Below are 11,794 nucleotides of genomic sequence, written 5' to 3' on the forward strand. Positions count from 1 at the left end.
CGAGCACAACGAATGCGCTTTGAAAAGAAGGGGCTATATTTGGAGGGATAACAACAAGCATAAAACAAGACAGAAATAAAATACAATAGAGGATGTCTGTGGGTAGCAGATACGAGCTTGAGTAATGTTTTTATGCTATTAAAGACCACGATCACACCAAAATGAGAGTTTTGTGGCTTGTGTCTCCAAGTGTGTATTGCTTTGAGCTCATCTACATGCTAGTGTACTTCTAAACTTTGACAGATATAATATAAAATCCTGAACTACACAGATGTTTGTCCAATCAAATGCTTTCTAGATTGACAATGTCTCTCCCCTAATACCAACAGCAAACTAGCAAGTAGTAAATCGTATTCATGGCTATTCATAAATAAATATACGTTTTATTTAGCAAGGAAACATTAAATTAGCAGTAAAGTGTCAATAAAGACATTTACGATGTTACAGAAGATTTGTAACATCTTTTGACCTTTCTATTCATCAAAGAATCCTGAAATAAAATGTATCACCATGTCCACAAAAATATTAAGCTGCGCAACTGTTTTAAAATCTGATAATAGTAAAAAACAAAATGTTTCTCCAGCAGTAAATCAGCATATTGGCATGATTTCAGAAGGATCATGTGACACTGAAGACTAGAGGGCTGAAAATGTAATGAAAATTCAGCTTTACGACCATAGAAACAAAATACATTTTAAAATATATTAAAATACAAACCCATTGTAATAATATTCCATTAAGATTTCAATATTACTGTTTTTACTCTATTTTTAAATAGATAAATGGAACAGCAGTCAATGTTGTTGTGTTGGTCTCAGTTTTAACCCTACATTTACGTACTTTGCAACAAATTAGAACAACTAATGTTATTGTAGGTGAAAACTAGAACAATATACTGATCCTCTCAAAACAGTGCCTGCACTGCCCCCATCTGGCAAAAAAAAAAAAATCCAAATATCAATACACTACAGGACCCAGTGGTTTAACTGCTATGCTCACTTAGTGTTTTACTGGCTGTGGTGATTTTAAAACCCAATTAAATTGCTTCCCATCAGCATTTTATGACATCTTTTTTTAGTGTTGCGAGTTACAGTGATTAATAAAAGGTTTACCACGTTTTCCGATTGGCCTGTAATATTCACAGTTATGATGTCTAGTTCAGTGTTCAAACACATTCAGTCATTTGTTTCCTCCAGCACTGAGGAACATTCTCATAAAAGAGCTGAGATATGCATGTAATATACTGTCAGACAGATGTTTGATGACTATAACGCTGCAGCTAACTTTTATCATTTAGTTTTCTGCTTTACACAATCATTTTGAAAGCACAGCAGGGTCATAAATGGGATATACAGTCCACGTTTTTATGAACTGTTTTTTATATACACAGTGCATTCACACATACACAGTTTTAAACACATCTTCTGAAATCTTGTCTCTTTTTTCATTAGCTGCTCTGGTTTCATTAACACAGACAAATGTGGAACATGATGGCAATTTCAAGCATTAGGGCTTGTGTATGGTGAATGGGTTTGGAACAAACAAACATACAGTAATCATCTGAATCACACATAAAAATTGTGTAACTACTGCTATTGGGATTGGGGTAAAGGGATACATCTGATTGAAGTGATGAGGCTGTGGATGGTGTGCTTTGATGAAGAAATAGAGATAGTAGATAGTAGGATATTGTTTGTACTGGTTGTCCTTATATTAAAAGTGAGCACATATAAGCTTTTTGTCTTAATTGTCAATGGAAGCTTGTTTGCACCACGGGATAAAAATAATAATAAAAAAGGTAATTCTCAGAAATGCAAGATGTAAATGAAGAATTGTGAGATATCAACTCGCAATTTTGAAAAGAAAAGTATGAAGTGTGAGGTAAAACGTCGCAATTACATTTTTTTATTTTTTCATTTGGGAGAAACACACACGTACACAAAAGAATTATGAGATGTAAACCTAGAATTCAGAAAACTCACAAGACTTGCACGAGAGGAGAAAAAGGAAAGAGGAGGAAAAAGAATTGTGAGAACTAAACTCAGAATTGTGACCAAAAAAAAAGGCCAAAATGTGAGATGAAATATCAAAATTTTTAAAGCATTTTTATTCCATTGCAGATAACGGGCTTCCATAATTTCCTCTTTGTCTACTGGAGGAAAAAAACTATGACCATAAGAGTAGATAAGAGTAGATACACACACAAAATAAAAATAAAAACAAATATCTAAAAAACTGTCCCTTCAAGAAATCAACCTAATAACCTGAATTACTTATTCCTATCATTATTAGTTAATTATATATAATATTAATTATTAAATATTTAAAATATTTAATGGGGGGGGAAAAAAATTATTTTCATGGTTGGTATCATATCACATTATAGGTGAAAGCAATAGAGATTGGGCATGCATTAGTGCAAGTATGTACTTATCTTTACATGATGCAAACCAAAGCTGAAACCTCCACTGTTGCACATTACATCTGAATCACATTAGGAGGGCAGCTGCCATTATCTAAAAAGCATATCTTTCAGAAATGTAATCAAATGCTGATTCATTGCGACTTCATTTAAATGTCATCAATTCTAATGGAATGGACCTTGCTGTACAGTAGCGGCAAAGAGCAAACTAATGTTTACAAAGCCCTTCTAATTTCACGAGGAAACGCATGGTTCAAAAACATGCAATTTGTTCTTGATTTATAGAAGTGCAAACTGAACAGCTCTATTATTTTGTGTTTAGTAAACAAACATACAACTGAACGACTTCAGTCTGAAGGGAGACGTGAATATCACAATGCTGTAACATATGAACTGCACTTCAACAGGAGTGGATTTTTAAGTGCTATCAAAAAGATCCACAGTCACAGCCACAGAGAGAGAGAGAGAGATCACTCAGTGTTTGTTTTTTCGTCGCGGTAGAGCTCCTCTATGAATCTTGGAAATTATGTTTTGAAAAGAGTAATAAATACAGTGAACGTATACCGAAGAAAATACCTCTTCTGACACTGATTCCTCTGTCGACTTAAGGTAATGTCAAAAATCTTCGTTCGCGCGAAAGACCACAAGCAAGGCACCCAGCACATTTGATAGGCTGAATACGTTTTTGCATAATACATACTAGCGTAATATATGTTTCTACACATTATTATATTCTCTATGTATGTGTAGCCTATATGAGAGCAGCGTGCCGCGACACCACAGTAAATACGACACAACGATGCGCTCATATAATAATTTATCAATCGCTTAATGATTGCATGACAAGAAAAATGGTTAAATGCACATTGCTGGATTTAAATTAGAAATCTATTTTAAATATAATTCATGGTTTCTTTATTATGTGGACCACAGGGAATGTCAAACTCGTCTTTGTTTACATATTACGAGTGCTGACCTACTCAAGAGAAATTGGAAACGGGTCAATCCATCTTATTTGTCATTAAGATATCACTTATTAAGGTTGTTTGACGTGTAATGCGTAATTGTAAGAGCTTATACCTAGACTAATCAAATGTTCAGTCTTAATTCCTTCCAATACGTTAACGTCAAATTATTATTTTAAATCACACTTAAGTCTTGCATTATAGGCTGACTGTTATTTCTCTTCCACAGAATCAGCCCCAGATCTTCCTGTTCGACTGACACCTGACAAGTGGAAGACTCGATTTTTACATCAAAATGATGCTGATATGGGTTGTTCATACTAAATGACATAACATAAATAATAAATGACATCACTCAGTGAACACCATATAACAAACATCTACCTTTCATTTGCTGTTCGGGAGGTGTTGTAATGGACCTAGAATCCAAGGCTGTGTAGGTGTGGATTTGTTTTTGACATCATGGGTTGTGGAGGATCCAGGACAGATGTGTTGGAGCCGAGATATATGGAGAGCTGGACTAAAGAGACAGAGTCCACCTGGCTGACCAGCACGGACACAGACATACCCCTGTCCTCCATCCAGAGCATCCCCTCGGAAAACTCTTCAGAGGTGGGCTTCCCATCAGAGAAGACTGCCAACCTTGGTGAGAACTGACTAGGGCTGTCGCGATAACCGCAATATCGCAATACCGCGCTATTGACGAGCAAACCGCAGAGGAATGCAAGAACCGCAGCAACCGCGATTTTTCCGTGTTTTATTTTTTCGTAAGGTTATGCCCTTCTCGTTTTACACTTCATGCAACCACAGCCCTAGAACTGACTGAGATCATAATTATTTCAAGGCTTTATTCTCATTGTTAAAAGCTTTTGAATTTAATGTCTTCATATTTAATTAGCTGAACATATCATTTCACCGTAGTCCCTCAAATTTAACCTGTCAAACTCTTCAAATGATATTTCCTTCCCAGAAGGACAGCGAAAGTGTTGCAAGTCTGCTGTTGGTGAGCAATTCATTCAAGTAGGCCTCTTGTTGCCATGGTGATGGTTAAATCCCTTTAGTACTTCAGTACACCAATATGAGCAAGGATGAACACAATAAGCACTGCTTACCACTTTTGGGCAGAATTGTGACACTTAGGGCAGCTACAGTGGGTAAATGATCATATCAAAATAAACTGGTAGCAGATTATTAAAACAGATAGACAAGATGGACTTGACTATGACTACTTGAGACTTTTTTTTTTTCTTGTTGTGTTTCAGGATTTTTAGCCCTGGTGTCAGTATATATACATATACACTACTGGTCAAAAGTTTGAAATAATTATGGGGGTTTTTTTATTATGTAAATGTTTTTTTCTTATATGCTTGCCAAGGCTGCATTTATTTGATGAAAACATACAGTAAAATAGTAACCATGTAAAATAGTATTCCAATTTAAAATAACTGCTTTTTATTTTAATATATTTTAAAATGTCATTTATTCATTTGATATTAAAGCTGAATTTTCAGCATCATTACTCCAGTCTTTAGTGTCACGTGATACTCAAGAAATCATTCTAATATGCTGATGTGCTCTCAAGAAACTTCAGTTTTGCCATCACTGAAAAAAACGCCTTTTTATATATATTTTATATATTTTTATATATATATATTATAAATATAGTATGCAATAGTAAATATAGGATTGTATTTCACAGTATTACCGTTTTATTTTATTTTTTAACAAATTGGCCTTAGTGAGCATGAGAGATCTTTCAAAACTTTTGACTAATAGTGTATAATTTATAAATCATGCATATATTAATGTATGTATATTTTCATTATTTAATATATAATTTTTAAATATTTTAAATTTATTTAAGTTCATATACAGTATAATATAATAATTAAAGGAATACTATCTACAGATAGATAGATAGATAGATAGATATGAATTTGATTATTCATTTAAATTTATTTTGTACCTACACGCATACCTGAAATATTTCTGATATGGTCACCAATGCAGTGATTTTGTTAAAGAGAATGCATAACTTCCATATTTTTGTCTGGCCACAGATCTCTTTGATGATGGTCTGCCTTCTCCAGCTCAGGCATATCTGAAAGTGTGTTCTGCCATGTCTGAGGTGGGTCTGAATGACATGAAAACTGGCAGCACCCCTGCAATCCTCTCTTCTCAAGAACAGGAAGTGCTGTCTTCTTCTGGTAGCACAGTGCAGAGGAGAAGCATGTTACGAACTGAGGAAATAGTAAGCATTTTAATTGAACATAATGGTTTTTATTTGGCTTAGTCTTATGCACGCAGCATGTGTAAACTACATCAGTGTTTCTGACCTTTGTCTTATGTATTGCTTCATCTACACCACACCAGAAATGTGTTTCTTTTGACTTATTTTACAAAATATCATTTAGCATTATTGTTCATTTTATTAAAGTGGGCTGTAATACATTTATGCACTTTTAAACTATAAAAGTATATTGATGTTGGACATGAAAAACAGACCAGTCTTGTTTTTTTGTTGTCTGTTTTTGTCATTGTAATTTTTATTGTTTTTATTTCAGCTTTAGTTTGTTATTTTAGTACAAATTAAAACTAAATTAAAATGTGAAAACATTTGCCTTGAAAACTAGCTGAAATACAAGTTTTTTCTCTTTTTTTTTTTCCAGAAATGTAAATTGTATTTCAAGTAAGAAGTGTTTTTCTATGGTTTTAGGTTTTGTTAATAATAAACGCACTCACTATTTATATAACCTTTTGTTCATTCATCTGAGAAATGTGATAGATTTCCAGAAATCTTACTAATCAAAACTGTAAACTGTAATAAAACGTTGAAAACATTTGGTAACAAATTCATGTCTTAAAATCTTTCAATGTTATCTTCATTAGACCAAATGGCAGGACAGCCGGATGTCCACCAAGCAAGTGACCATCACTGTGACTCAAAGCATCCGGCAGGTGGACAAGAGCGGAAAGATCAAGGAAACTTCACAAATCACCTATGAGGTCATGAAACCGGTGGATGGTTTGATGGACGCAGCAGTTGACTCAATGACTTCACCCAAGACCTCATAAAGACTGTATCTTGGATTTCTGGAAAGCTTTGGTGAAGATGTCATGGACCAAAGAAGTAAAAAGCAGGGATGACCTAAATGAAGAAGTTCATCAGTGCTGTGATTAACGGGTTAATATCTATTTTTATGTACACCTTTTCTCTGTAATGTCTTTGTCAAAATGTTTTTTTGTTTTGTTTTGATGCCTACGAAAAGAATCTTAGTAAAAGGATCTACTGTACATACACTGAAAGCACAGGATAGATCAGGAAGGGCAATCGACAGATGAGCACTTAACAACTGGCTGATTGATTTTGTGAAAAGTGTAAAAATTATACTTAAATAGTTTAAAACATACCAACAACACATGTTTGTCCCAGAAAAAAAGGTGGCTTGAAGTTGAAGCTTTAATTTTGATTTTGGATTCGAAAATCAGGGCTCTTACTACCACCACACTATTGTTGCCTTCAGGTTTTTAGGGTATAAGCGCAAACATTTATTCAAAACCTAATTACAGTTTCTGTAGCAAGCTAGCACTACTGCGAAAGGTAGTGTGCAAGAATATAAAGCAGCTCTGTTTTGTTATTCCAGTATTGTTTGATATATCACTGCTTTACTCACTGGAAGATGATATTTATTGTTGAGTTATTAAATCTCTATTGGAAGCACATAATAACTATTACTGTATCCTAATCTTTCTCTTGCTTCACTCTCTGAATTAACATTTTACAATAAGGTTCTGTATATGAACATTCATTCGTTAGGTATTATGAAGTAACAATGAACAAATACATTTACAGTATTATTAATATAGGTTCATGTTAATTTCTATATATACTAATGCGTGTTGTTTTTTTATATTTTATGATTAATTTGTAAATAACATTAGGTGTACTCTGCATAGTTTATTAGAATTTAAATCTATTTTATTTAAAGTAATATTTTCAAATCCCTTAAAATCGGCATTAAACAGGTTGATTTTTATTGACATTTATTGACCTCTACTACAAATCTAGAACAAATATTCATTTATACATACAAATAAAATACATACAAATGAATATAATCGTGTTGGCTGAGCTGTGGTAGAGATATTTTGTGGTCACAAAAGAGTAACATGGCAATGCAGAGAAAACATCAAATGCTGAAACATCTGGTGAAAGTCACATTCATGTACTGTAGCACTGTAAAAGCACCATCAGACCAGTGATCATCATGTGTCCTGGAGAGTATGAATTTGTCTCTCCTCATTATATTCAGCAAGTCCCAATCTAAAACATGGTTCTTTCCTCAACATCCACTCATCTGCATTGAATTCTGGAAAGAAAAATGAAATCTCTCTCTTGGCAGATTCATCCGAATCTGAAAGAAAGAAAATTTGAAAATGCTGAAACTTTAGAATAGAAGAATTTTTTTTCCCATTTAAAATAGTTAAGAAATTAGTCTTTATTTCATTAAATCAGTGTTATGGTCTAGGATTTATGTAGAGTTTAAAAACAAACACTCATTAGGCATTTTCTAGAGAGGTTATTAAAGGCAGGGTATGTGATTTTTCAAAAACACTTTAGAAAACTGATTCGGGCCGAATCGCAAAACAAACTTGTAGCCAATCAGCAGTAAGGGGCGTGTCTACTCGTGATGTGGAGGAGAGCGCGTTCAGTGCATGGGACGGACATTAGCCGAGCCGAGCGACAGAAAGATAGAGATGGCGGATAAAAAAACAAAAGAGGAAAACGTCTGCGGAACGATAAGGCAAGAAGTAGGACCCGTGTAAATATCGGATCAGCTTTCCAGCGCTGGAGAGAACTCAAGGAGCGGAGGCCTGCGATCGGACGCCGAGGTTGCTATGTTTCTTCTCAGTAGGTGAGTAACACCGTGTCTACAACAGCTAAAGTCTGCCTACACCGGACGCGATCAAACGACCGTTGAAAACCATTTGAAATTTGTGTCAGCACGTCATAAATAGAACCCGGCAGCAGTTTTCTGTCGGGGATTTGTTGCACCGCGCCGCTCACGTCCGTAGACACAGTGTAACATTGGTTTTGCTTTGTTTCACAGAACCAATCGTTGCCTGGGTTGCGTATGTACATGTGGGGCGGAGCTATCAAAATAGGGGCAAGACCCTTTTGGGGTAGGGCCGTGTTTGTTTTGGTGATTTCAAATATCAACATTGGCTACCAGAAATCACTTACTCTGCCTTTAACCGTTTTGATATTTAGTTGATCTAGTCTATTTAGCTAGTTAAAGGAACAGTTGACCCAAATATGAAAATTTGCTGAAAGAGTACTCATCCTCAGGCCATCCAAGATGTAGATGAGTTTGTTTCTTCATCAGAACAGATTTGGATAAACATAGCGTTACTTCACTTGCTCATCAATGGATCCTCTGCAGTGAATGGGTGCCGTCAGAATGAGAGTCCAAACAGCTGATAAAAACATCACAAGTAATCAACACAAGTACATCAATTAACATCTCAAGAAGTGAGAAGCTGCATGTTTGTAAGAAACAAATCTATCATTAAGATGTTTTGAACTTTAAACTGTTGCTTCCGTACTGGAGGAAGTGTTATTATGGTTAGAGAACTTGCATTTTGTCCAGAAGCAAGTGTTTAAAGTTAAAACGCCTTAATGATGGATTTGTTTTTTACAAACATGTAGCTTTTTACTTCACAAGATGTTAATTGATGAACTGGAGTCATGTGGAGTGCTTGTGGATTACTGTGATGTTTTTATCAGCTGTTTGGACTCTCATTCTGACGGCACCCATTCACTGCAGAGGATCTATTGGTGAGCAAGTGAACTAATGCTCAATTTCTCCAAATCTGTTGTGATGAAGAAACAAACTGATCTACATCTTGGATGGCCTGAGGATGAGTACAGTTTTAGCAAATTTTAATTTTAGGCTGAACTATTTCTTTAACTGTTCGGTTTTGAAAAGTGTTACTCCACCTGAACCATGAGTAGTGTTTCTGGTGTCAGTCAGCCCATATTGGCCACGCAGGGTGTCTGATGAAGTGAAGCGAGCTCTAAACACTTTTGTTGGACCCATCATCCCCCTCCAGTGAGTGATAGCATCTTCCCTGGCTAGGATGTACGCTCTCATTGGGCCACTGTTGTGGGAATATAAGTAAACAGCAGGATTACACAGGGAGCTGTGACAACCTCGTGTTCGCTTAGATGGATAAACAGAATTGAATCCAAAAGAAAAATTTGATTTTTTTTTTCATTTATGACGTTAATAGTACAAACAAGCCTAGTCACAAAAGATGAGCAGTACTGCCTTAGTGGCACTGCTGGAACACAAATGGAACTAAAAGCTTAGGAATAATAAGCTGCTTATTTTTAAATAACTCTGACGTAGGCTAAAAGACACAGGTCAGCTCGAGCGCTGCGCTAATGTTTTATCTTTCACACACAAAGACATGTTCTGGGGACAGGGTGCCATGGTAACATCGGCCTCACTGTCTAAACTGGATCAACCGCTACATTAACAACCAGCATTGATGTCCCTCTCCACAGATGAGAGACCATATATCTGCATTCATTATTCCTTTCGAGAGGAAGTGCAGTGGTACAGCATCTGTAGTTTCACATTAATTTAAAATACACTACCACTTAAAAGTTTTGGGTCAGTAACATTTTTTTATGTTTTTGAAAGAAGTCTTGCTCACCAAGGCTGCATTTAATAATAAATAAAAAAATACAGTAATATTGTAAAATATTATTACAGTTTAAAACAACTGTTTTATCTTTTCATAATTTTAAAATGTAATTTATTTCTGCGATGGTACAGCTGAATGTTCAGCAGCCCATTACTCTTCAGTGTCACATGATCAGACCTTAATCTTACTGACCCCAAAGTTTTGAACGCTATTAATATTAAAGTAGAACAAAAAGCTAAATAAAGTGCATCCATTCTTTTCCATTCTTTCTGAATGCAGTGATTTAATTGCCTTTGATGAATAGTGTCTGTGAACCTGTAGGATAATCAGCTCAGAGGGTAATTTGAGGAAAAGCTGTTGTCAAGACTCGTGAAGCTACAAGGGGTTACATGGTTAACCTTTGACTTCCATAAATGCATGTCCAGTCAAATAACACAGTTTCAAGAATTTCTACAGCAGTTGTTCCTCCTCCTGGTACCATGAACTGGTTTTACCAGGAACGTTATCAGGAAATAGCTGAAATGTTAACAATGTACACACATAATGAAGTACTCTTGATGAACACTCACTGGGTCCGTCAGACTGGAGAAATTTTGTGGTAATGTGACCAAAAATATTTAAGACCTACTGAATCTGAATTTAAGACATTTTAAGACTTTTTAAGGCCTTATTCTAGGAAAACTTTATTTAAGACATTTTAAGACTTTTTAAGGACCCGCGGCCACCCTGTGAAACAGGATCGAATAGAAACAGTCACTATTCACACAAAACTATGACCCATAAACAACTGAAGATCCGAACCCACCAAATCATGCAAGAATGTTGTAGTAGCAGGGTTATTATAGAACCTAAACCTAAAAGCATAAAGCATAATTATTATATATAATATATTATTATATTTATAAACAGTCGTGGTCAGAATTATTGGCACCCTTGGTAACTGATCAAAGAAGGCTGTGAAAATAAATCTGCATTGTTAATCATTTTGATCTTTTATTTTAAAAAAATTCACAAATATCTATCCTTTCATTGAACTAAAACAATTGAAAATGGGGGGAAATCTCATTATGAAATAAATGTTTTTTGCTGATTTACCAGAAAACTTTCGTTATGCTCCACCTAAAGCTACTAAATCAACGAGATGTTTTTGATCTTTGATCCAAGTACAGTTATGCGAGTCTAGAATGTTTACGCCGCACTAAACTTTGACAAACAACACTCCGATCCGCAAACAAACAGATGAAGAAGAGGAGGAGGATGACGGTCCAGCGCATACAAAGAGAAAGGTTTGTAGTTTTAGTTTCCACATTCTTATTTTTATGAATGTAATTACTTCAAGGATGTTCAAAGATGTTAGAGTGAAGAGGACCTGTTTGTACTATTACTAATTCTGTAGAAGAACGTTATTTTAAAATAATCTCATAAATGAGATTAAATTTAACTAAATAAGCTAGTTGCAGTGATTCTTACGATGGCAATGACCAAGTACAAAATGTTTAATTCAAAAACTTTGCCATTTACCAATGTGCTTTTCAAAACACCTTTTAAATTTGTAATGTTTTAACCTTTCTTTATTAAATGTTACAGTCCAAGTGTACATATAAATGCCTCATTCATTCAAGTAAATGCATGGGTAATTTTGCAAAATGTGTTAAATATTTTATCTACACTTATTGTATAACTGCTGTTTTTT

At 35.0% G+C, this 11,794-nt stretch overlaps 2 protein-coding genes across 2 annotated transcripts in view; one reads left to right on the forward strand and one right to left on the reverse strand.

Annotated features, from left to right (window-relative positions):
- The first annotated feature begins 3,647 nt into the window (after nucleotides 1-3,647).
- LOC107723513 (brain and acute leukemia cytoplasmic protein-like) lies at nucleotides 3,648-7,175 on the forward strand. The gene is made up of 3 exons (XM_016532179.1): nucleotides 3,648-4,033; nucleotides 5,448-5,638; nucleotides 6,277-7,175. The coding sequence occupies exons 1-3, from the start codon at nucleotides 3,850-3,852 to the stop codon at nucleotides 6,460-6,462; spliced, it is 561 nt and encodes a 186-aa protein (XP_016387665.1). The 5' UTR covers nucleotides 3,648-3,849; the 3' UTR covers nucleotides 6,463-7,175.
- A 230-nt stretch (nucleotides 7,176-7,405) lies between these two features.
- Nucleotides 7,406-11,794, reverse strand: part of nme6 (NME/NM23 nucleoside diphosphate kinase 6) — an 8,296-nt gene continuing 3,907 nt past the window's right edge. The window contains exons 4-5 of the mRNA XM_016532191.1: nucleotides 9,389-9,549; nucleotides 7,406-7,802 (exon numbers count right to left, since the gene is read on the reverse strand). Coding sequence (XP_016387677.1) covers nucleotides 7,654-7,802; nucleotides 9,389-9,549 — 310 coding nt within the window. The 3' untranslated portion in view covers nucleotides 7,406-7,653. The remainder of the gene's footprint in view (nucleotides 7,803-9,388; nucleotides 9,550-11,794) is intronic.

The sequence above is a fragment of the Sinocyclocheilus rhinocerous genome, unplaced genomic scaffold (assembly GCF_001515625.1).
Source record: "Sinocyclocheilus rhinocerous isolate Xijiao unplaced genomic scaffold, SAMN03320098_v1.1 scaffold1725, whole genome shotgun sequence".
NCBI lineage: Eukaryota > Metazoa > Chordata > Actinopteri > Cypriniformes > Cyprinidae > Sinocyclocheilus > Sinocyclocheilus rhinocerous.